The sequence below is a fragment of the Xyrauchen texanus genome, chromosome 35, assembly GCF_025860055.1.
Source record: "Xyrauchen texanus isolate HMW12.3.18 chromosome 35, RBS_HiC_50CHRs, whole genome shotgun sequence".
NCBI lineage: Eukaryota > Metazoa > Chordata > Actinopteri > Cypriniformes > Catostomidae > Xyrauchen > Xyrauchen texanus.
In genome coordinates this window covers 25,320,854-25,346,776 of record NC_068310.1, presented here as the reverse complement: position 1 = coordinate 25,346,776, position 25,923 = coordinate 25,320,854, and the positions used below count along the sequence as shown (strand labels likewise).

The 25,923-nt window shown below is 39.4% G+C and overlaps 1 protein-coding gene across 2 annotated transcripts in view; it reads right to left on the bottom strand.

Annotated features, from left to right (window-relative positions):
* Positions 1-5,671: 5,671 nt before the first annotated feature.
* The window catches only part of lmbr1l (limb development membrane protein 1-like), a 37,730-nt gene continuing 17,478 nt past the window's right edge, over positions 5,672-25,923 (bottom strand). Inside the window, exons 2-16 of one of the 2 annotated variants that reach the window (XM_052105167.1) lie at positions 21,138-21,222; positions 17,654-17,687; positions 17,259-17,398; positions 14,276-14,379; positions 14,049-14,172; positions 13,791-13,859; positions 13,530-13,594; positions 13,288-13,360; positions 13,028-13,111; positions 12,856-12,932; positions 12,425-12,502; positions 11,177-11,341; positions 9,431-9,497; positions 8,767-8,928; positions 5,672-8,120 (exon numbers count right to left, since the gene is read on the bottom strand). In XM_052105167.1, coding sequence (XP_051961127.1) covers positions 8,035-8,120; positions 8,767-8,928; positions 9,431-9,497; positions 11,177-11,341; positions 12,425-12,502; positions 12,856-12,932; positions 13,028-13,111; positions 13,288-13,360; positions 13,530-13,594; positions 13,791-13,859; positions 14,049-14,172; positions 14,276-14,379; positions 17,259-17,398; positions 17,654-17,687; positions 21,138-21,222 — 1,413 coding nt within the window. In that variant the 3' untranslated portion in view covers positions 5,672-8,034. The remainder of the gene's footprint in view (positions 8,121-8,766; positions 8,929-9,430; positions 9,498-11,176; positions 11,342-12,424; positions 12,503-12,855; positions 12,933-13,027; positions 13,112-13,287; positions 13,361-13,529; positions 13,595-13,790; positions 13,860-14,048; positions 14,173-14,275; positions 14,380-17,258; positions 17,399-17,653; positions 17,688-21,137; positions 21,223-25,923) is intronic. The other variant, XM_052105168.1, reaches the window with a different exon arrangement.

Sequence of the window (25,923 nt, the reverse complement as noted above, 5' to 3'; positions counted from 1 at the left end):
CATTATACTAATGATTTTCCAGTTTATTTTAAAACTACTTGAACAAAATAGTATCAATGAATGTTGACTGAGTCTAGTATTCTACCAAAGCATTTCCTTTAGTTTTCCATACAACAAATAGTCATGCAGGTTTGAAGCAACATGAGATACTATACTATACTATACAAATGGAGGTACTATTTTGTCAAAGTAGTTTTAAAATGTGCATAAATCAAGATTGTATCTATGTCATGAAATGGTTCTTACTATAAAGTATAAATACAATTAAGAATCTTCAATAATTTCACTCACTCTGTTGAAAGTAGCTATGTGCATCATCTTCCTGTCATTCAGATTCAATCACACATCCTAGACATGACAAATGGCAGCAAATGGCTCAGTCAAAAGTACAAACACTTTCAAGTGCACAATCAGTGATACTGCCATTCCGCAGAGGGGAAATAGAGAAAATAGCCGCTATTAAACATTAAAGACAGGAGATGACAATGAAAATAAACATAACTGTTTCAAAATGGAAACTGTGTAATTGCTATTAGTATTTCTGTATTCCCCCCACCCCTTAGCCTCATAACGGACCTCACTCCCCCATTTCAGGATGGGAGTATATAGAACAGTGAATGGCTGAGTTTCCTGAGCAGCCACAGCACAGAAAATTAGATCTTTCCTGCCAGAGTGACTCTGGCCCTCGTTTTCCATTTACAGAGGGATTGTGACTACACCTGGCCTTTTAATAGTAAACTGCTTTTGAGCTCATGCTCATTTCCTTGGCCTCAGCAAAATTAGATGCTGCGTCATTCTTAAAGCCCTCGATTGCAACTGCCAATCATCTTCAACGTTGCACAGAACAGATTTATTTTGCAAGGGCTTGTTAAGAGGGGAGAGCCACTTGAGCATTGTTGGTTAGATTTAGGGGGAACATGCTGACTTGTCACTAAACAGAATAAGTTTCCTTCTGTTGGTGGGGACCAGGGAGTTGGGGGCATGGCCAAGAAGAGTCAAGGTGCTGACACTCATTTAAGACTGCTACCAGCGGTCATTTCTATCGTCCCTCACCCTGTTATCAGTGCAGGAAGAGGCAGGGCGGTGTGTCTAATGGTGCTACACCAAAAGCACATGATTTCTGGCTCTGGAACTTGACAGCGGTAACATACAGCTTCATTGGCCGCCCTTACCTTAAACAACATGCTTATCGCAGTCCAGTGCAATGTGACAAGGGATCATGGATAAACAGCATGAAAGTGACACTGTGCTGCAATATGGCCTATAGTTGTCACATCATGAAACCTCTATATTCTTACGCTGCGCAAGTCTTTTACAAGTGATAGAAATGTGCCTATTTAATAGTTTTTGTAATTCAACAACTGGCAGAACAATGGCAGATCAGGGTGGAACTTCCTGACCTGAAACAAACAGGTTAAAGGTCAGAAGAAGAGATAATACCTCATATAATGTACTGTACCTGCTATCATGCTGACCAGATATAGAAACAGTATTTTTACACCAGTGCCAACTCAAAAATAAGATTCCAGAAACTCTATTTTTATAAAACTATCTACTCAGGATAATCATTTTAATTTAAAAAAAATATTAACTAAAACACAATTTAGAACACATCCTTTGAAAAATATTTTATTCAAAACATGACAGATGCACATTTTTACACCTTTAACATTCCACTTTTTGTTGATAGTGACCATAAATGTATGATTCTTCAGTTAAGATAACGTTTCTGTCCCCTCCCTGCCACAAAGACCAGCTTAACAAGAATCCAATTTCCCTGCTGGTTTAGGCTGTTAAGTGCTGGTTTGGTGCTGGTCTAGCTTCTGGACCAGCACAGCTATACTTTTTACCAGTAAAAACACTGAAAAGAAAATATTGTGGTAAGTACATATAGCAGAAAATATTAAGTACTTTCTACATTAATAAGTTCAAGTGTGAACTTGAAAATATTAAATATATTCAGCATTTGTATCAGTTCAAACATGTAAAAATGACCGCTATAGCTCATATAGTGTAGCCGGTTGGTTGCCAAGAAACACCACAGATACAAAAACATCTTTTGGGGTTTTATTCTGATGGGGGTGGGTAGTGTTTGCAGTCATATTTTTCTGCATATCACGGCACCGTTTTGTGGTCCGTTCTGCATAACGCGGCAGCTCATTTTAGCTTATCGCGACCCATTCGGCCAGTCTCGTGGCCGACCCAGTGGACCACTCGGTTCTCCTAATGGCCCGTCCTCGCCTGATCAGCCCCAAAGTGCGTCGGCCCACCGGGAAAATACCCGGTGTGCCAGATTACCAGTCCAGCCCTGCACACAATCCATATGCATCCTTCAAAAATTATCCATAACAAACACTCAATTTTAACATACAACTCTTCTGAACATATATTTAATGCAATTTCTAAGTATTTTGTGCATAATTGGATATTTACCCAAGAATTCTCAATCGATGAACAAAACCAGGAGCTCTCTTGCACAATTCATGCTCTGATGTTTCAAAACAGCGCACATGTGAGATGTTGCCATAAAACAGGTGTTGTAAAACTCCAGTTCTTAAAGGGGCCATGCCGAATTTATGTCTAGAATTACATTTCATGAAATTTCTTCACATGGCTACATAAGTAAATATTTTTATAATGTTTTTTTATCTTTACAATGCATCATCATGTATTAATCTGAAAGAAGGAAACCTTGTCATATTTATTTGCTTATTTGAGTAAATTTCACAGGTATATGAAATAAAGTTTACTTAACTTTTCTAAGCTGGTGTTCCCACCACGCTTAAATAATTGTCTTGAATGGCTGATGAGCTTGCAAGTTTGCAAGTTGATTTACACTTTTTTTTAATGTTGATTTTGTTGTTGCGTTTGATAACTTCTTGTTTTGTGAAGTGTGAAATTAATTTTCTATTTAAAATTACCCTTTCGTGATCAAAAATAGTATCGGTTTATTGTTACCATCGTCGTGTTTTGTGTACTAAGTGTCCAGGTCTGCGTCCACAGCTCTGGATCTTGATTCTGTTTTTATTAGAGCAAGGTGATGTTGAATATAGACTACATATGAGCATGCCAGGCTTCCATGTGGTACATTACTAATTATGTTAAAAATCATTAAAATGCTAGTACGCTATTAAAAGCATGGCTTAATTCAGTGAAACATTTGCTTGAGCAAAAATGTACAGAGTATGGCAAAATAAACTTCAAGAAATTCTAATTAAGGCCGCCAAAATTTGGTTAGAAGTATTTTAATATGATTTCTTTAAAAAATTATCCAATATAGATTAAAAAAAAATTACATTTCATGTTGTCAAAGGACACCTTATTGAAGAATCACCCAAATATGCGCCCATTCGCATGGAAATGATCTTCTCTTTATACAATAGTGTGAGGACTGACACCATTCACACAATTTGCTGTGTTGCTTTTATTAATATTAATTAATTCACCAGGTCAAATGCATTTCTTGAGGTGTATGGGAGAAAAGCTTGTGAGTGTGTGAACGGAGTGTGCCATGAGTGTGCAAGGTGGGTGTGGATGTCATATTGCATTGCAGCCCATTATCAGTTGATTAGCAAGAAAGTCTTTTCCGGCCATGAGTTTTCTATTTTCCATTAGGAATAATATCTTCTAATGCACTTTGGCACAAACTTCAAACCACCACCGGGAAACCTAATCTGTCTTTTTCCCCTTCATTCTTGTGTTTTGACAATAAAGATAGCCTATCACGACCTGTGAAAGACTGGCTGTCTTCCTCTTGTCTGATGTGCTAAAACAATTTGGCTAGTCAAATTCCTTCAGTTGCAAAATAGGAGTGACATGTGTCCACCAAATATACTGTAGTTTAATTCTAACTCTCAATTTTAGGTAAACTTGCCTTATGAACATACATATACAGTTGAAGTCAGAAGTTCAAACACTTAAACTATAGTTTTGGCAAGTCATTTAAGACATCTACTTTGTCAATTTCCAATAATTGTTTACAGACAGATTGTTTAACTTTTAATTGACTATATCACAATTCAAGTTGCTCAGAAACTGTGCCTTTAAACAGCTTGTAAAATTCCAGAAACTTATGTCAAGCCTTTTGACAATTAGCTTCTGATAGGAGGTGTACTGAATTGGAGGTGTACCTGTGGATGTATTTTATGGCCTACTTCAAACTCTGTGCCTCTTTGCTTGACATCATGGAAAAAAATCACAATAAATCAGCCAAGACCTCAAAAAAAACAATTGTGCAATTTCCAAATGCCTGAAGGTACCATGTTCATCTGTACACACTATAGTATGCAAGTATAAACACCATGGCACCACGCAGTCATCAAACCGCTCAGGAAGGAGACACATTCTGTCTCCTAGAGATGAACTTAGTTTGGTGCGAGAAGTGCAAATCAGTCCCAGAACAACAGCAAATGACCTTGTGAAGATGCTGCAGGAAACAGGTAGATAAGCATCTATATCCACAGTAAAATGAGTCCTATATCGACATAACCTGAAAGGCTGCTCAGCAAGGAAGAAGCCACTGCTTCAAAACTTCCATAAAAAAGCCAGACTAAGGTTTGCAAATGCACATGGGGGACAAAGATCTTACTTTTTAGAGAAATGTCCTTAAAAAATGTAAGTGTTTGGCCATAATGACCATCATGTTTGGAGGAAAAAGGTTAAGGCTTGCAAACTAAAGAACACCATCCCAACTGTGAAGCATGGGGGTGTTAGCATCATGTTGTGGGGGTGCTTTGCAGCAGGAGGGTCTGTTGCACCTCACAAAATACATGGCATCATGAGGAAGGAAAATTATGTGGATATATTGAAGCGTGCTAAATGTGAAAACTTTTTGGTGGTTAATTTGAATATTCTTATTAACAAAAAAAAAATATATAAAATATATATATAAAAAAAAAAAAACTAAAATATTTTAAAAAAAAACCTAAAATATTTAGGCCATAACTTTAATAATCTACTCAAGAAATTACCCCAAGAAACCCACACAATGACTTTTGGTATTTTTTTTAAAAACCTTTTTCATAAAGAGGTTTTAGCAGAGGAAATTCAACATCAAACATACTACCAAATTTTAGATTAATTAAGACATTCAACAAAAGAGTGCAAGACATGGAGGGAAAACAAAAATCAAGACAGACAAATCATAATCAGAGGGATTTCTTTTTCTGCTCTAAGAGAAAAGAAAAGGGGAAAAGGAAATGAACACTCAACAAGGAAAACGGATGGACGATAGATATAGAGGTGGAGTGGGGGTGGTGAGAGAGAGAAAGCGAGTGGCATGCACACTACTGATGATGTAGAGGTTTTATCTGCCACGGGCATCCGTGCAGGGAAAGCACGAGATGGGTCACCAGCAGCATTACTACAGGCCTGCTGACAGACCCAGGTCAAAATAAAGACCCTGATTAAAGCTAAGCACCTACGGGTCGAGGGACAGCTGGGGAAGATGTATGGACAAACAAGCACACTAAGACCAGAGCTAAACATAACCACAACGGCGCAACCAAAGCAATGGTCAGGTGCTCAAATGGCATGAAATGTATGCTGACCTCTATGAAATGGTCATAGGACGATTTAGCCGAAAACATATTTTGTGCTTGCCCCATAATAAGAACGATATTTACTCAAACGACACTTTGGTTAAAAACAGAAAAACACATTTATTGTTTTCAACTCAATTCTTGGTTAACAAAATGTCAGTTTGTCACATTTGCTGGCTTTTCTTTAAGAGATTCAGCTGGATTTGCTAATATATTCAAACAATTAAAAACGTCAGACATTTCTTAAAAAAAAAAAAAATTGTGCACGCTGTATTTTCTTTGTCTATTACATTGTTTTGCCATTAATACTGGAAAAGTGATCACCTTATGTGTTATCAATGCAGGAAATATAGCCCGTCAAGAGCTCAAACGTCTCTCTTTTGCATTACCATCCTTGCCCAGGCATTCTTTAAAAATGCCAATTTTTCCAAAACACTTAAGCAATTATTTGTAGCAAGATTGGCCTTAAAGGGATAGTTCACCCACATTTTTTTTTATTTTTTATCATTTACTCACCCTCTTTTGGAACAAAACCTGACTTCCGTGCAACATAAAAACCAATATTGGCAGAATTGAGCAGCCTCAGACATGATTTACTTTCATTGCATATTTTTTCCAACACCATGAAAGTGAATGGTGACTGACACTGTCATTTGCCAAAGAGAAGAAAGGCACATGGGTTTGGAACAACTTGAGGGTGCGTAAATGACAATTACAATTTTTGGTAGACTATCTAGATACAGGACAGTAAATAATACTCAGTGAAAAAGAAAATAACATTCTGATGCAAGTATCTCATAATCAAAATGTGAAAGTTACAATGTATGCTTAGACTTAAGAGAAAAACAGATGTATAAAGTTTCCAAAAGACTGAGGTGTAGAGAGCTAAAATGTAATGCATTTGTGGCATACTGTCCCCTACTGGCCACCACTTGAAAGAGATTTGATTAAAATGATTCTGTTACAAAGAAATTATGTATATAAACAACAAAATCATACAAATGACAGTGATCGGCAAATCATATGTGCAAACCATAAATAATACTGCACCATATAAAATAATGAGTGATTATCATAACGGTTATCTAGATCACAACATCCTAATGTCCATGAAAGAGGAAATGGTCATGTGCGTTTAATTTCCCTTTATACAACTCAACCTAAAAAGGTCCTAACTAACCAACTTTGACCTTACTGTCCAATCTGAATTTTCTTAAAGAGATAATTCACCCAAAAATGAAAAATCTGTCATCATTAACTCACCCTCCAAACCCACATGACTTTGTCTTCCGTAGAAACACAATAAGAGTTTAGGCAGAATGTTAGCTCCAGTCACCATGCACTAGCATTGCATCTTTTTTTCCATACAAAGAAAGTCAATGGTGACTGATGCAGAGGCTTTTGTGGCCCAAAGAAGTCATTCAGTCATACAGGTTTGGAACAACATGACCATGAATAAATGATGAGATCACTTTCATTTAGCGGGAACAATGTCTTTAATTAGAACAGACACCACTGACACAAGCGTGCCTCATTTGGTCATCTGAACAAATCAAGTTAGATTTGCATAATGGTGTATTAACTTGACATAATATCATATTGCATATTAAAGATTCTCATTTGGAATAACAAACACAAGGAAAAACCCGAACATTCACAGTTAAGTTGGCCTAAAGCTAGAAACCAGAATCAGCCATCATGCTTGCATTACTTCTTTTATGCATACATTTTAAAACCTGAACGCTCCAAGACGTATCCTCGAAATGCATTTCTCTTATAAACCTGATTCCCATTTGTTCATGAAACCGGGAATATAATCTCTTAACAAGTTCAGCGTTGGTCCAGTTTCATCACTTCCCCAAAAAGTTTATTTTTGCTTTAGTAAGTAGACAAACCCCATCACACATCAGACTGGACGTCATGTGAATCCCTCCCTCTAGCAGTGCAGTAAGCTCGCACAGTCCAACAAGGACTAGATTTGTTGGATGACACCAAAAATAGTAGTATATAAGGAGAAAGCATGGGGGCCCACCATGAGAGAACTCAACACTCTCATTCCACCACCAGGAAAAGGAAACCCGGTCATGGCTGTGATGTCATCGTCTGAAATAGCTCTCCTGTCTGGACATGTCAAAAGCCATTGTTAATTTTTCATAAGGTTCTAGCAGTCTTCAGTGATCTGCTATTAAGAAGGCACTAAAGAAAGATCCCTTGTTTTCCGGTTTTAAAATGTAGCAATATTCTTAATATTACTACGGTAAACATTTACATTAAAATGTAGTAGCAGAATCCCACCCGAGAACCACCAATTGGTCAACATACTAAAGTATATTGATTAGCCAACCAGTGAGATGACAGCTTTGGTGACTTTTCACCAGTCATGGACTGAACACAACATGGTACTGGTCCACAAGCACACATAGGCCACAGTAATATTCTCCAGAAGGTAAAGGCCTTCAACAGCCATTGATATGACCAATTAGATGATCGCATTTCACTGAATCTTTGAGAGCCCATTGACCAGGAGAAGTTTGAGGGGGATGGTGGATCGAGACACTGTTAAAGGCAACCGGTGGAGACCTGGTGAAAGGAAAATGGAGAGTACACCACATTAGAGGTGTAACCTTGATCTAACACACAGGAAAGGCAAGCAATGTTTGGGCTAAAAACAAGCAAATCAATCAAAAGAACAAAAGCCAGTTGGGGGAGTAAAGAAAAGGAGACAAGGGGAGATGCTATCTGCCGAGAAGATGGTCTGCGCAAGTGTGAGCGGGATTGGTGGTTATGTTAAGCAGTGTTGTTTGTGTTGGGCGGAGGGCAAAGTGTGTGCGTGCTTCAGAAGGGGTTTGACGGCAGAGCCCCTACATCCCTAAGGAACCCTTCTCCCCACTTGCCGCCGCTCACTTTCCTGAGAGAATTGTGCTTTTTCTATCTGAGGAAAGAGACCTACCCATAGAGAAACATGGCCTGCAATGGGAACACCTCACCCAAAGGCAAACTACAAACACTGGCAGTGTAGCACACCCCTTGTTCTTTTTGATACAATGTGTGCACATGAATCTTGCCCCTCACGCTATTTCCTTGTGAGATAATGTCAGAATTAACTCCAGCATTATAAAGTCAAGCTGGCCAACACAAGAATATTTAAGGAAATACAAAAAAAATGACCAGCTTTTATTCAAATAAAAACAAATACATGCTTAGAAAATACAAATATGAGACTAACCAAAGGCTCTGATGAGTTCTCTTTGTAAGGCCCATGTGACTGTGTTAATGAGGCAGGCCGAGGTGAGTCCAGCAAACAGCATGTTGTACAGGAAAACAATGTGGAAATTGCCGAGCCAGTTGTACCGTCCAAAGTCTCCAAGAAGATCAAATCTTGTGATTCCTAAACATCATTAAATGGAAAGAGAGGAAAATCAAGCTAAATATATTTCATTTCAGCATCTGTCATACTCGGTGGACACGAAAGGAACTTTGCTACCAAGCGCCTTCTTGTGGACAGAAAAGAAAATGCTACACGCTATTCCAAGTTCACCAATGTATCTAACACATAGGTTTATTAGCACCGTGATGTCAAATTAAAGCTAGCAAATATCTGACACACAAACCTGAATCAAAACACTTTTTTTTTTTTTTTTTACTTAAGTTTTAAATATTAAACCTGTACAATCCACCAGTCATAATCGCAAAATAAACCTTGACAAGCGGTTTATTTTATGATAATGTCTAGCTGTGATTTTATTACACAGGAAGAGATATGAGTCTAGAACAACTATGTAAGAACTACACAAAATGCAATATCTGACCCTAGAATGCTGCCATTGACCAATCAGGATAAATTATTCCAAGGAGCAGTGCAAGAATGATAAATATTTTAATGCACTTACCCAGTGTGCGAGAGAAGACAGGCAGAGCTGAACTGAGTATTAGAAGAGACACACAGTTCCCTATAATCTGTGGAGAGACATATACAGGTGAAACTCGAAAAATTAGAATATCGTGCAAAAGTTCATTAATTTCAGTAATTCAACTTAAAAGGTGAAACTAATATATTATATAGACTCATTACAAGCAAAGTAAGATATTTCAAGCCTTTATTTGATATAATTTTGATGATTATGGCTTACAGCTTATGAAAACCCCAAATTCAGAATCTCAGAAAATTAGAATATTGTGAAAAGGTTCAGTATTGTAGGCTCAAAGTGTCACACTCTAATCAGCTAAACACCTGCAAAGGGTTCCTGAGCCTTTAAATGGTCTCTCAGTCTGGTTCAGTTGAATTCACAATCATGGGGAAGACTGCTGACCTGACAGTTGTGCAGAAAACCATCATTGACACCCTCCACAAGGAGGGAAAGCTTCAAAAGGTAATTGCAAAAGAAGTTGGATGTTCTTAAAGTGCTGTATCAAAGCACATTAATAGAAAGTTAAGTGGAAGGGAAAAGCATGGAAGAAAAAGGTGCACAAGCAGCAGGGATAACCGTAGCCTGGAGAGGATTGTCAAGAAAAGGCCATTCAAATGTGTGGGGGAGCTTCACAAGGAGTGGACTGAGGCTGGAGTTACTGCATCAAGAGCCACCACACACAGATGGGTCCTGGACATGGGCTTCAAATGTCAAACGTCTTACCTGGGCTAAAGAAAAAAGAACTGGTCTGTTGCTCAGTGGTCCAAAGTCCTCTTTTCTGATGAGAGCAAATTTTGCATCTCATTTGGAAACCAAGGTCCCAGAGTCTGGAGGAAGAATGGAGAGGCACACAATCCAAGATGCTTGAAGTCCAGTGTGAAGTTTCCACAGTCTGTGTTGGTTTGGGGAGCCATGTCATCGGCTGGTGTTGGTCCACTGTGCTTTATTAAGTCCAGAGTCAACGCAACCGTCTACCGGGACATTTTAGAGCACTTCATGCTTCCTTCAGCAGACAAGCTTTATGGAGATGCTGACTTCATTTTCCAGCAGGACTTGGCACCTGCCCACACTGCCAAAAGTACCAAAACCTGGTTCAATGACCATGGTATTACTGTGCTTGATTGGCCAGCAAACTCGCCTGACCTGAACCCCATAGAGAATCTATGGGGCATTGCCAAGAGAAAGATGAGAGACATGAGACCAAACAATGCAGAAGAGCTGAAGGCCGCTATTGAAGCATCTTGGTCTTCCATAACACCTCAGCAGTGCCACAGGCTGATAGCATCCATGCCACGCCGCATTGAGGCAGTAATTAATGCAAAAGGGGCCCAAACCAAGTACTGAGTACATATGCATGATTATACTTTTTGGAGGGCCGACATTTCTGTATTTAAAATCCTTTTTTTTTTTTTGATTTCATGTAATATTCTAATTTTCTGAGATTCTGAATTTGGGGTTTTCATAAGCTGTAAGCCATAATCATCAAAATTATATCAAATAAAGGCTTGAAATATCTTACTTTGCTTGTAATGAGTCTATATAATATATTAGTTTCACCTTTTAAGTTGAATTACTGAAATTAATGAACTTTTGCACGATATTCTAATTTTTCGAGTTTCACCTGTACAACATTGATGTTGAGGCTCTTTACAGCCAAGTTTAAGAGTATCTGAATATGTGACAGCCAAGTCCCCCTAATGCAGTCTTTTTTAAAATGCATCTCTGTACCTGTGTGAGGGTGGTGTCCTGTGCATGTGGCAGTAAACCAGTAAAGAGCGGAGAGCTGTAGAAGCCAACGACTGAAGAGACCATGAGATACAGGATAATAACCACCTGCACTGCAGCTCCCAAAGAGCCAAGCATGGAGAAAGAAGCAAGCCCCAGGTGAGGGTCCTAAAACATAGAGAAGCACTCATTGTAGAACTATGGAATTACAACTGAAGTTGGGAGCATTAGCTTATTATAAAAAAAAAAAAAAAATTCCTTAATTACGCACAGACGTGTACAAATCTACCTGCTATCTTTTAGTATAAGAAACATTTATTGATAATGGACAATGAAGGTTGCCTGAGATGATACTAATTTAAAATCAAGTTTGTATGTGTCAATTTTTGTTTAAATATAAAACAAAAACACAAAAAATAGCATTTATAGCATTTTCTACAAAAATAAAAATGTATTTAAGGACTTTAAAAATGTAATTTAACTATCAAATAAAAGGTATTAAAATACTTTTTTCAAAGTATTTGTTTTTATTATTCCATTTGACCTGAATGAAATGTGTTTTAATTTTATTTATAAAAAGCAAATTTTTTTAATTCTTGCTTTTTTTTTGTCACATGACAACATAATGGATACTTGAATGTTGGTTACACCATCTGACTTCATTTGGTGGACAAATGTTTTTTTAAATGGTAATAAAAGTGAAAAAAAATGAAGTGCTTCATTACTTATTTTTCAAATAGTTTATTCTTATTTTTTTTTAAAAATTATGTTTTGCTTATTTTTCCTCAAAGATTATTCCAAACTACTTTTGCAAATATTTCTTTTAAAAAAAAAAAAATCTTTCAAAAGAGACTTTATTATATATTTCTTTTACTGTTTTCAAACAGTTACACCCCTTAAACATTTTTATTTTAAGCTTATTTTAATAGTGAAGAGACTTTGAACTCTGAAATTGAAAGCATGTATTGTTTTCAAGTATCCCTTTTGTAATTGCATATTTGTTGAATAACTTAATCGACTGACCCTTATATGCCCAAATGTAATAGTACCACAAATTATTTACATTGAGAAAGGCTTCATCAGAAAACTGAAATTAATACAAGTCAGAATGGTACAATAGCTCCCCCTTTTGCGCAGTACAGTAGCACTAAAAATTTAGGTCTCCCTTACAGTACCAGGCCCATTAATGATTCCAGTATGAGAAATGGCAAATATAAATGTAGCTGTTTTTGCATTATACTCATGTCTCACCTCCATTCCTCTAGGCATTGCAGAGTCATCAAAAAGGAGTTCAAGTACATGAAAACACACCATCAGCACACACACCGCCTGTGTAAGACAGTAAATTTGGTTTTAGCACACTGGCAGAGCAGCAGCCTGCTGTTACATTCTCAATCAAGAACCAGCTGAAAACACATCTGTTCCACGAACACTTAACCAGCCCACACTAATTGCACTTAAAAAAAACAAACAAAAAAAACATTCCCTGTCTGTCTCTTTCTTCTGTACTAGCATCTTTGCTACCTCCAGCCATTGTGAGAACTTGGCAGTCCTATACTGCAGATGTTGGTAAACTTTGTATGACAAATTGCTTGCTATGCATCTCATTTGTAAGCCACTTTTGATAAAAGCGTCTGCTAAATGACTAAATGTTAAATGTACAATTTTGAGTTTGTTCTTACAGTTAAAGCTAAAAGCAGCAGCATAGCCAGTGGGTATCCCAGGTTGCGCTGCCAAGGAGATGCTCTCTTCCGCAATTCTGGAATGGGAAAACAATAAGATGATGAGCAATGCATAAAGCATAGTTAACTTAAATGTGTTCAACAGTTTGAATAGTGAGTGGCATATTTTCACCTAAAGCAATGCGATTGGCCCGTACACTTAAAAAATGCTTGTTGATGGCCTCTACATTGACACTGATCCAACAGGAGGTGTTACCTGAAACATTAAAGACAAACAAACATGAAAGGTTTTGGCAATGTAAATCCTTGTTTATTGTGCCATTAAAGCTTCTTTAAATATGAAATCTTAAGACACAGCGAGAGAGAGAAATCTTTATAATGTTGGGCCATTTCCTTAACAGCAGTATGTCTTTTTCACATCCTGATACTCACTGTTCAACTTCCTGGAGAGAGAGGCCTCTTCAAATGCTGCACAGTTCATTGTCTCCTCCACATTCTCCAACAACTAGAAGACAAGAAAGATCAAATTTAATGCCATAGACACACAAACACAAAAGTATTTTGTGTGCATTTATCAATTAATTACTGTGAAGTGAAGGATAAAATATTTAGTCAGTCATTGCAAATACCCCACAATCAAGAAACCATTTTAAAAGATATCTTAATCCACCTACCCGAGGTTTGACCAATAAGCTCCCAGTGACACTAAACATACGTGACAGCCCAAATGGTGTACACACTGTTGAGACAAGGAAATGAGATGCTGCAAAACTAAATGTACAGGAAATCAAATTAAACCTTAATATGAAAATATATACAGTATTGTTAGAACAATAAGTGACAATAAAATTTTTTTAAAAAACACACAGTAACCCATCAACAACATATAAGAAAAGCTATAACCATTTCAATGAGATTCTTTATGATATACTTACACAAGAGCAACAGAACTCCAAAGAGTGAGATTCCAGAGTAGAGATGAGGCAGGTAATATTCCCACAGATCTGTAGAGATGGAAACAGCAGAGTCTGTTACTAAAGCTGACCATTTTAATGATCTATTTTACAAAGCATTGAAGAAAAGGTGCAAGACGTCTAGCAAGACTACCCAATCAATCTACAGATACAAGCTTAACAGTGCAGCACACAGGCAATAATTTTGCACAGGCACACAAGCAGCTCATACACTCTTACCATAAAGACTCTCACGGGCAGTGTTGTGATGGAGGAGAGCTGATGCCACCCATACAATGCCCAGTATCAGCAAACTGAGGAGGAGTAGCATCACTGCAGTCTCATACACCCGTGCCATAACACCCTAAAACAAACACATATCAATGGAGACCAGCTACAAAACTACAGTAAACTGAACTGAAATAATGGGAAGAAGCATTTACTTATGAATGAGTTCATAGTTTTACCTTTTTGGACCCTGCAAACCCTTCAGACTCAGTAAAAAAGTAGGCAAATGGCATGAGGAAGACCAGAGAGAGGTTTGAAAATAAGAAGACTAGGTTCCACAAGCCTAAGTAAGAGAAAGATTTTAAAGAAATTAATGAGATGAGACTGAAATCTCTCAACACTATACGGATTTGCACTTGTGCATTTAAGTCACAGTAATATTAAAAAAATGTATTATTCATAGTGTGTTAAGACAAACGGCAAGATACATTGATGCATTATGAAGAATATCAAAACTTTTATAAACTACTAGAGGGCAACCACTTTCCATGGTAGAACTAATTGCCTCTTCATCCAAGTTAAGTGTTATATAAAGCCTTTTGTTGTGTTTATTTCTAACTTGGCCTGAAATTGGTTGGCTAATTCTAATGTTATCAAATACAATCCTCGCAACTTATGACGTCTGGTGTTACACAGCACTACAGAACACTATTTTCACCTAAGTCTAAAAATTTGAATAGCAAAATAAAAATCTGTGAAACTGAGTTTAAGGTACAGTAGGTGGCCTTGAAGTTACAGCCATAACGTTTCAGATTCTCAGGCAGGAGGATCCTCTATCATGTCCAACATATGTGATAAGAACGGAGACATAAAAGAGCAGTTAGATTTTTTCCACACCAAGTCCTTGAGGGAATGAACAAAATATTTAAATATTGGTGAGTAGAGTTACATTTATTTCAAGCTAGAAAATACTATTTGTGACTGTTGGGGAACCAGATGGAGTTGTAGTTGAGTTATAATGGATTCCTTTGGTAACTATCTTAGGGAAGCACAATACTTAAATGTAATGAACTATTGTATTTATTTTGATGTTGTTGCTTTTTTAACAAGTACACTGGAAGGGGTCCTGGGTAGCTCCGTGAGTTTTGATGCTGACTACCACCCCTGGAGTCACGAGTTCAAATCCAGGGTGTGCTGAGTGACTCCAGCCAGGTCTTCTAAGCAACAAAATTGGCTTGGTTGCTAGGGTGGGTAGAGTCACATGTGGTAACCTCCTCGTGGTCACTATAATGTGTGGTTCTCGCTCTCGGTGGGGCATGTGGCGAGTTGTGCGAGGATGCAGCAAAGAATAGCAAGGGCCCCATATGCGGTACGTCTCCGCAGTAACTCGCTCAACAAGCCACATGATAAGATGCATGGACTGATGGTCTCAGACATGGAGTCAACTGAGATTCATCCTCGCCACCTGGATTGAGGCGTCACTACGCCACCACGAGGACTTAGAGCATATTGGGAATTGGGCATTCCCGTTTGGGGAGAAAAGGGGAGGAAAAAAAATCAAGTACACTGGAAAACTGGAGATGGATTGTGTGAACTGGATCAAACAATAAACTGGACCACAGCACACTGGAAATTGAATTAATTGATGTCATTTTTTCCCCTTTGTTGAACGCCGTTCTGCCCCAAATACCCCCTGGTTAGAGTCACACAATTTGCAATTGTAGGGCTGTCACAAGTATGAAATTAACCTGACAATTAATTGTCATTGCATTTAAAAGGATATGATGACTAGGGCTGGGTATTGATACAGATTTCCTGATTCAATAAGATTCCGATTCACAAACAATTATAAGGTCCCTTTTGCTGACATATAAAATCAATTATTTCTCAGCTAATGCGGTTAATTATACAGGGGACATTTTAACAAGGTACATTAGGAAAATATAAATTTTACTAATTATATTTTATTACTTTTGCATAATTTTGGTCACAATTTTCCTTTTTAAAAATGAACAAATAAATGTATTCAATCAATAAGATATTATATTACATATATTTTTGTCACATATTTATTGTTAAATTGCATAATTTGTACTATTTACAAGTATTTTCAAGTACTAAAAGTGGTACTGACTCTTTAACAAAAAACTGGATTTCTGTAAACAGCGCTTCTAAGTGCACGCATGTTAACTAGAGACAACTCGAGTGGCTTTACCTCATCTGTGCGATGCATGATAAGAATTCAAATTTAGTTTTTTTCAACAACTGACTGTAAAGAACAGAAAGGGAATTTAAAGAGATGGTATTCAATTAGACAAATGGGTTGCGTGGATCTCGTCTTTGAACACACATTACACAGAACAACTTTCTCTCAACACGCTGTGAAAGGATCTCGCTGCTGAACACTTGAAGACTAAACTATACAATTACTGGTGAGTGAAATGTAAACATTTCCAGCCAGTTGCCAAATATATTCACATAGTCGCATAGTGCAAAATTTGGATTCAAATATGAGTGATTTCCTCTTACAGTAGTGAAGGGTTGAGCATTGAGCGAAAGATCAATCTTGGGATTTAAGAATTCATATCGAGATCGATCAAATGACGACAGCCGTTTCTGATCCGTCGCGTACGAAAGTAGTTCCATGCACATATGCGTTTTTATGACCGCACTGTTTTTCCTTTTTTTTTTTTTTTTTTTAAATGTACTTGTTCATTGAACTGTTGTATACAAGCAATATCACATGAGCAAGAGTGCGATTATGGCCCTAAAGCAGCACTGCTGGTTCGCAGTTTGCAATTCGGCCGCAGGCATGAGGCCACAGGCTGAGTGCAGTAGGTAATCACAGCAGTGCTGATTTAGGGCCATAATCGTACTCTTGCTCGTGTGATATTGCTTAAATAGTGTAGAAGGCTAATGTCAAACTCAAGGCTGAATCTGGCACGCCACCTCATTTTAATGTGGCCAGCGACTCCGTGAGCTTATTTCAGAAACATAGGATGGCATCTGAACAGAAAGTCTCACTGACCATTCAGTTAGTGCTTTCCTCGTCAAGATTAATGAGCCTTCTCCGGTCATCCCAACCTTACTTTCTGGAGCGCATTTTGCATATACTAATGACAGATGAATCTAATATAATATCAGTTAGATCAAATAATCACGACAGACCTAGGCTTGCGCAATCACAGTGAACGGATTAGTTATTTATTTACGTGTGCGTACCACGGATGAGTGATCCATTGAGCCACTGCATGTAGTAATTGTGTGGGAATATGAGCAGAACTTCATTGGACAGAATAGAGATGGGCAAGAGCAGCACTGCACACACAGCCACAGAGAGTGTGAATGTACACAGCCACAGCCTGAAAAAAAAAAAGGTGAGAAAAACAGGGAAATAACAGAGGATGTGTTTTAAATCATTGCAGCAGGCCCTTTACTTTGACATTGTGCCAGCTTTGAAGGGTGGGGGTTGTAAAATGCCACACTGGAGGACCAAAGGGCAAATTGTGCACTTACAGCCATTTAGGGCAATCTAATAAGTAGCCAATAGTGAATCCTTAGCACTTTTGCTCTAAACATCCAGATTTAACTCATGTAGTTGAGTTTTGATCACTTACGCAATTCTGTTGACAATGGCATCCTCAATGTCATCTGTGGACAAAAAGGGAAAAGAAATTGATATTGGTCAACAACACTAATCTACTGCAGACTTATTGATGTCTAGACTCACAGTTCAGCCTTGAAACTCAAAAATTTATCAAAATGATAAATACAAGCTTATATAATGACCCAAATCTCATAGCTGCAGTAAGGAAACCATAACACATTTTTAGATTATCAGAACACAACTAGATTTATTTGATCTCGAAAAGCTATTTGACATCGTATATGCATGAAAACAACATGACTATGACGATCAATTAGTCTCATTAATAGGTACACATTTAGTACATGTAGACAGCATGAAAAATAAATCTAAATCTAGTCACATGCTTGAAAAAAACTAAACATGCCCAGTGTGGCAGAGCTGCAGGGTACAAATGTGTGACATTTCTAGGGAAATTCTAAACAACAGTCTAATTTATGCATAACAGGTTTCTGCATGTGCTTTTTATTTATTTTATTTAACCAGGTAAACTGTTTGAGAACCACTTCTCATTTACAAACATGACCTGCTAGCTATTGGCGGAGAGGAGATGGTAGATTGATGTAGCCAATTCAGGGATGGAGATTATTAGGAGGCCATGATATATAGGGGCCAATGGGGGGAATTTGGCTAGGACACCGGGGTTACACCCCTACTCTTTACGAGAAGTGCCCTAGGATTTTTAATGACCACAGAGAGTCAGGACCTCGTTTAACGTCTCATCCGAAAGACGGTGCTTTTTACAGTATAGTGTCCCCGTCACTATACTGGTGCATTAGGACCCACACAGACCACAGGGTGAGCACCCCCTGCTGGCCTCCCTAATACCACTTCCAACAGCAACCTTGGTTTTCCCCAGGAGGTCTCCCATCCAGGTACTGGCCAGGCTCAACCCTGCTTAGCTATAGTTGAGCCTGGCCAGTTGCTTAAAAAAAACCAGTGTGCAAGCTGATTAAATGCAACAGTCCTCTGCAACACATTTGGGCCGCAATATATGTATGCCAATTTGTACAAAAATTTTGAAATGTTCTTGAGTGATGACTGAATTAGTATGTGTGGAAATGAGTAATTGACAAAAGACAAAACACAAAAATATATTTTTTTCCAACATCAAGATAAGTTGTATCAGATGTGTGTATATTTTAGATACTGTTGCTGGTCACTATTTCTTGTAAACTTTCAGTCGTTTACTTTTTTTTTTAACACCTTTTTTTCCTCCCCAATTTGGAATGCCGAATTCCCAATGCGCTCCAAGTCCTCGTGGTGGCGTAGTGACTCACCTCAATCCGGGTGGCACGAATCTCAGTTGTCTCTACATCTGAGAAGTCAATTCGCGCATCACGTGGCTTGTTGAGCGAGTTACCGCGGAGACATAGCTAGTGTGGAGGCTTCACGCTATTCTCTGGGGCATCCATTCCCACAACTCCCACCGAGAGCGAGAACCACATTATAGTCACCACGAGGTGGTTACCCCAAGTGACTCTACCCTTCCTATCAACCGGGCCAAGCTGGAGTCACTCAGCACATCCTGGATTCGAACTCGCAACTCCAGGGGTGGTAGTCAGCGTCAATATGCGCAGAGCTACCCAGGCCCACCCTTTAAGCCATTTTTAAATCACATTTTAACAGTTAAAAATGCATTCAGCATTTTATTTTTCTTTCTTTTTTGCAGTTGCTCCAGGAATATTACAGGTTTAATACACATTAAGCTCAATCAGCAGTGTTTGCGGCATAATGTTGATAAGCACAAAGAATAAGAAGTCCATGGTGTTATTATTGTTGTGGATTTTTTATTTAGTTTCTATTTTATATTATATTTGTAATTTCGATTTTGGTTATTTTTGCACTTGTTAAGCTATTCTGAGCGTTTTCTAATTAGTTTAGTATTTTATGTCTGCTAAAGCAACTTTCCTCTATCTAGTGGTATTTTTATGTTTAAATTAGGTAGACTGTAAATGTTTCAAATTTTATAATAGAGGGTGAAGATGGGCAAAGTGGGACAGTTTGCTAAACTAATCTTTGAAAAGTAAAGAATTAATTTTAAATTTATATTTAAACAATTAGTTTAAATTGATGATTTTACATCAGAATGTTTGGCAGAACTAATTTCATGGCCACCAGTGGGAAAAGCATTGGTAAAGGAAACATAAATTTGAGGTAAATGTTACACATGATGATTTATAATGTGAAAGTGTTTCAGAAAATATAGTTAATTTCAAATAATTTGTAGATTTTCCAATAGAATAGTTTTTCCTCTGTCCCACTTTACCAATGCTGTCAGAAAGAAAAAAAATCTCTGTATTAGGAGACATCCAAAGCTTTCTATAAAAGGTATAATGTCAGGTTATGTGGCATTTAGATCATAATTAAAAGTGAAAAAATTTTAATTTCCAAAAGTGTCCCACTTAGCCCATATTCACCCTAATGTGTATAAAAACGAAAGCTGAAGTTATTTCAAGGTCACTTATTTTATATTAGTTAGTTTTCTTTTTATTTATTTATTTATTTATTTTTTCACAAAATGTAAAAGGTTATATACGTTTACATGATTTTAATGGGATAGACCACTTGATCAACTTTTCTGTGTTAAGTTATATACAATAGTAAGCTACGTCTTGGTCATGACTATGTCAATGATACACTGATAAATGCTGCAGCGTCAATAAAAAAAATACTTTTTAAATAAATGAGGACAGATTATTTATAGGTCCAAATAAATAAAAAAATTCAAAATCAACATTGTGCCACAAAAATAAATACATTGAGAGACTGAATAATTATTATACATTTAGTTTATGATGTCATGTTCCACGCATTAAAGTTTAAAGTGCTTTAGATGGGTTAAAGCATGTCACTGCAGTCAGTGCCTGACAAATCAACTAACATAATACTATGGAAAAGTAAGCCTGATGTGTTTTAAACATGTCAGATAAAGGAAAATCTTCTTTTTGGGCACTAAAAAACAAGAAACAGCCAACAGATTTTCCACTGAAGAGCAGAGAGTTCAATTATGGGGTGTACTCCAAAACATGAGGTAGTGTTCTCTTATGAAACCTCAGGCAGTGTTTAGACAGGGGTGGCTATGTTTATCTCACAGGAACATTCCTCATCTCCACTGCTGTCCTCCCTCAAATGTTAAATAACTTCTTTCTGAAGCAATCAAATTATCTTTATTGTCTATGAAATATCCGAAAATGCACCAAAACCATTTGCCAAATAGCAGAAGAAAGCATGCTTCACTATCTGAACATGAAGGTACAGTTAGTAACTAAATAACAATTTAGCAATGGGCAGGAGCGCGACCATGTCAGGTTGTGCTGACACACAGAGTTAGTGTTTAGAAATGTTGCTTAGCTCTCAGAATGGTTGCAGTCACAGGTGCTTTGAGAGGTTGGACTGACTATATGAAGACAAACAACTGTTGAGGGTCCCACAAAGAGGGGCTGTCAACTTACCGGTGACAAACTCTGCATTCTTCTTGAAGTGAGTGAGAATGAGGTGGGACAAGATGTACAGGCAACTGAAGAGCAGCACGCAAATCTAAAACAGAAAAAATAGAGTGTCAGTGCAAAACTGCATTGAGCTAACATGAAAAAAACATGGTTTTGCTAAAGAAAAACAACAAAAACAGACAACATTAGCACATCCTGTTGCTTGTCCTTCACATTGTCTGAACATTTAAGCGGGCGTCACACTAGCAGACTCAAAACAACTCGATTTGGGCCAAAGGTGTCAAACATGAAGACCGTTTTCCTGAGATCTCTCTCTCTCACTCTTAATACCCGTCATGTTGAGCTTGCCGAAATAACAACAGTATTGCATGAGCATAAACAATTCCAGACCTGAAGCTTGATTTATTTGTTCCGAAAGAGGGGATAAAATAGTTACAATGTTGCATTTTCTTCATGGTTCAGTTTGCTTTCAAAAGGTTATATTTTAAAATTGACCAAAACTGTAAAATTTCCATTGTGGTTCTTTTTATCCATCATTAGTTGCTTTTGCATTAATTCTGCATTATTTCTGCATTACCTACTCTCACAGTTACAGAGCTCAATCTCATACACCTGCACACAAACACACACACACATACAGTGAAGCCACGTTTATATCAGTGTCTGTTCTGCTGCGATCCAAAAGCAATCGTGAAGATCAACCTATATAATATAGTTGAAAAATGCTATATTCACGTTTTGATGATGAATTACAGTGATAAACTGAACTAACGAGCCAGGTGTGCGAATTCATGGAGTAACATACCTTGTGAAAGTGTGTGTAGAATGCACAGCTTTCTGTGAGTAAAGAAATTACGTTCAATAAAAACGGATTGTTGTGGCTTTATGGCTGGCGAATATGTACAGGGGAAAAATAGACTTCAATGAAAAAACATAGCTTAAGTGTCCTGTCTGCAGACTTTAATGTCCACACTCATGCATGTTGTGTATTAGTGAATTAATAAAAACTAAAGTGGGTCATTTTTCGATGTTTAAATACTTTCTCCTATCACAGTTTAATATGCAGAGACAACTTTAAGCAAGTCGTTAGTTTGATGTGGTGCTATCAAAACATTGCTGTTTATTTGGTCATCCCAACCAGCCCAGCACAGATGAAGTCAAGATTTTCACTGAAAAAGGACTTATATTTCTGGTTGTTTCTCACCAAAACCTATGGAGTATGAAGCACAAGCCGCATGGACTACTTTTATGATACTTTGGGGCCACTATCAACATCTATTGTACTGAAAAGACCAGAATATTCATATTTTCCATTATGTATTTCACATAAGAAAGTCACACGGGTTCAGAGCAACGTGAGTAAATTATGACAGGGAGAACTATTCCTTTAAGTGTACTAAATCAAAAATTATTTTGATGAGTGACAGTAAATGCTACGTTGACAGCAAAGTACCAGCAATGGCACAAATTCTCACAGCCATCTGTAGTATGAGTCATGCTGTTAATAGGAGCCACCTAATCATGAACAGGAAAGTACAACTCCGAGGTGTGCTGTGCAAACTGCTCTGTTTAGATGTGTTGCCGATACATAGATCTTGGCAGTTAATGGCCTTAAAATGGAGCATGCCTGCCACTTAAAATGCCTTCTGATCCGATTCAAAATTTTTAGTCAGTAGGAGACCACTGGGTTGTTCAGTCGAGTTGGAAGGGTGGTGGATGGATAGGGCTGAATAAATTAAACCTGGCCATGAGAAAGGGGAATATGATTTATTTTCCATATCACACCACTTAAGTGACCCATCCTGTTTTCCAAATGACAGAGCTCTTATGTTGTATGACCAATAATAAAGTTGGAAATGAGGCAGTCCCATCCCACCTTTTGGTTTAGTCCTTAATAAATCTGTGGGTTTTCTTATTACAAGTATATTGGGTGACTATTCTATTCAAATATTTAGCTGGGATACATTGGACTAGAAAAAAAAATTTGGGCAAAATATTCAATGTTAATACGACCTGCTAAAGAAATAGGAAGATTGAACCACTTCTTAAAAATGTGTAGAGTATGTTCGTACAGCTTCATAATATTCTCTTCATAAAGCACAAAACGTTTTTATGGTTTGTTTGTATAGAAGCTTGGGGATGGACATAGAGTTATTTAATTAGTGAAATGACATGAGGACCAAATCCAAATTTTGCCAAAGTGGTTTCAACCGTCGGAAGCATTTTCTGCAACCATAGAAATAAGTGCCTCGGGCTGACTGGGGTTGGGATTTGGTGTATAGATCCATCCATCCATCCATCTTCAACCGCTTATCCGAAGTCGGGTCGCGGGGGCAGCTGCTCCAGCAGGGGGCCCCAAACTTCCCTATCCCGAGCCACATTAACCAGCTCTGACTGGGCGACCCCGAGGCATTCCCAGGCCAGTGTGGAGATGTAATCTCTCCACCTAGTCCTGGGTCTTCCCCGAGGCCTCCTCCCAGCTGGACGTGCCTGAAACACCTCCCTAGGGAGGCGGCCAGGGGGCATCCTTACCAGATGCCCAAACCACCTCAACTGACTCCTTTCAACGCAAAGGAGCAGCGGCTCTACTCCGAGCTCCTCACGGATTACTGAGCTCCTCACCCTATCTCTAAGGGAGAAGCCCGCCACCATTCTGAGGAAGCCCATTTCGGCCGCTTGTACTCGCGACCTAGTTCTTTCGGTCATGACCCAACCTTCATGACCATAGGTGAGGGTAGGAACAAAAATTGACCGGTAGATCGAGAGCTTTGCCTTTCGGCTCAGCTCTCTTTTCGTGACAACAGTGCGATAGAGCGAGTGCAATACCGCCCCTGCTGCCCCGATTCTCCGGCCAACCTCCCGCTCCATTGTCCCCTCACTCGTGAACAAGACCCCGAGGTACTTGAACTCCTTCACTTGGGGCAAAACCTCATTCCCTACCTGGAGTACGCACTCCATCGGTTTCCTGCTGAGAACCATGGCCTCAGATTTAGAGGTGCTAATCCTCATCCCAGCTGCTTCACACTCGACTGCCAAGCGATCCAGTGAGAGCTGAAGGTCACGGACCGATGATGACATGAAGACAACATCATCTGCAAAAAGCAGCGATGAGATCCCCAGCCCACCGAACCGCACACCTTCCCCACCCCGACTACGCCTCGATATCCTGTCCATGAATATCACAAACAGGATTGGTGACAAAGCGCAGCCTTGGCGGAGACCAACCCCCACATGGAATGAACTCGACTTTGTGCCGAGGACCCGGACACAGCCCTTGCTTTGGGCGTACAGGGATTGGATCAGCCCTAAGAAGGGACCCCCCACCCCGTACTCCCGCAGAACCTCCCACAGTCTCTCCCGGGGGACCCGGTCATACGCCTTCTCCAGATCCACAAAACACATGTAGACCGGATGGGCATACTCCCAGGCCCCCTCCAGGATCCTTGCGAGAGTAAAGATCTGGTCCGTCGTTCCACGGCCAGGACGAAAACCGCATTGTTCCTCTTCAATCTGAGGTTCGACAATCGGCCGAACCCTCCTCTCCAGCACCTTGGAGTAAACTTTACCAGGGAGGCTGAGAAGTGTGATACCCCTGTAGTTGGCACACACTCTCTGATCCCCCTTTTGAAGAGGGGAACCACCACCCCGTTCTGCCACTCCTTAGGTACTGTCCCAGATTTCCACGCAATGTTGAAGAGGCGTGTCATCCATGACACCCCCTCCACATCCAGAGCTTTCAGCATTTCTGGTCGGATCTCATCAATCCCCGGGGCTTTGCCACTGCGGAGTTGTTTGACTACCTCAGTGACCTCCCCCAGGGAAATAGAATCTGATCCCCCATCATCCTCCGGCTCTGCCTCTACCATAGAGGGCGTGTTGGGATTTAGGAGTTCTTCAAAGTGTTCCTTCCACCGCCCAATAACCTCCTCGGTTGAGGTCAACAGCGTCCCATCTTTGCTGTATACAGCTTGAATGGTTCCCCGCTTCCCCCTCCTAAGGTGGCGGACGGTTTTCCAGAAGCACTTTGGTGCGGACCGAAAGTCCTTCTCCATGGCTTCTCCGAACTTTTCCCACACCCACTGCTTTGCCTCCCTCACGGCCGAGGCCGCAGCCCTTCGGGCCTGTCGGTACCTTGCAACTGCCTCCGGAGACCTCCGGGACAACAAATCCCGGAAGGCCTCTTTCTTCAGTCGGACGGCTTCCCTGACCACCAGTGTCCACCACGGTGTTCGAGGGTTACCACCCCTTGCGGCACCTAAAACCTTGAGGCCGCAGCTCTCCACCGCGGCTTCGGCAATGGAAGCTTTGAACATTGCCCACTCCGGTTCAATGTCCCCAACCTCCGCAGGGATGACTGAAAAGCTCCGCCGGAGGTGTGAGTTGAAGATCTCACGGACAGGGACCTCCTCCAAACGTTCCCAGTTCACCCGCACTACTCGCTTGGGCTTCCCAGGTCTGTCCAGAGTCTTTCCCCACCCCCTGACCCAACTCACCACCAGATGGTGATCGGTTGACAGCTCTGCCCCTCTCTTTACCCGAGTGTCCAAAACATATGGCCTCAGATCCGACGACACGATTACAAAATCGATCATCGACCTTCGGCCTAGGGTGCTCTGGTACCACGTACACTTATGAGCATCCTTATGTTCGAACATGGTGTTTGTTATAGATAATCCATGACTAGCACAGAAATCTAATAACAAACATCCACTTGAGTTCAGATCAGGGAGGCCGTTCCTCCCAATCACGCCTTTCCAGGTGTCCCTGTCATTTCCCACGTGTGCGTTGA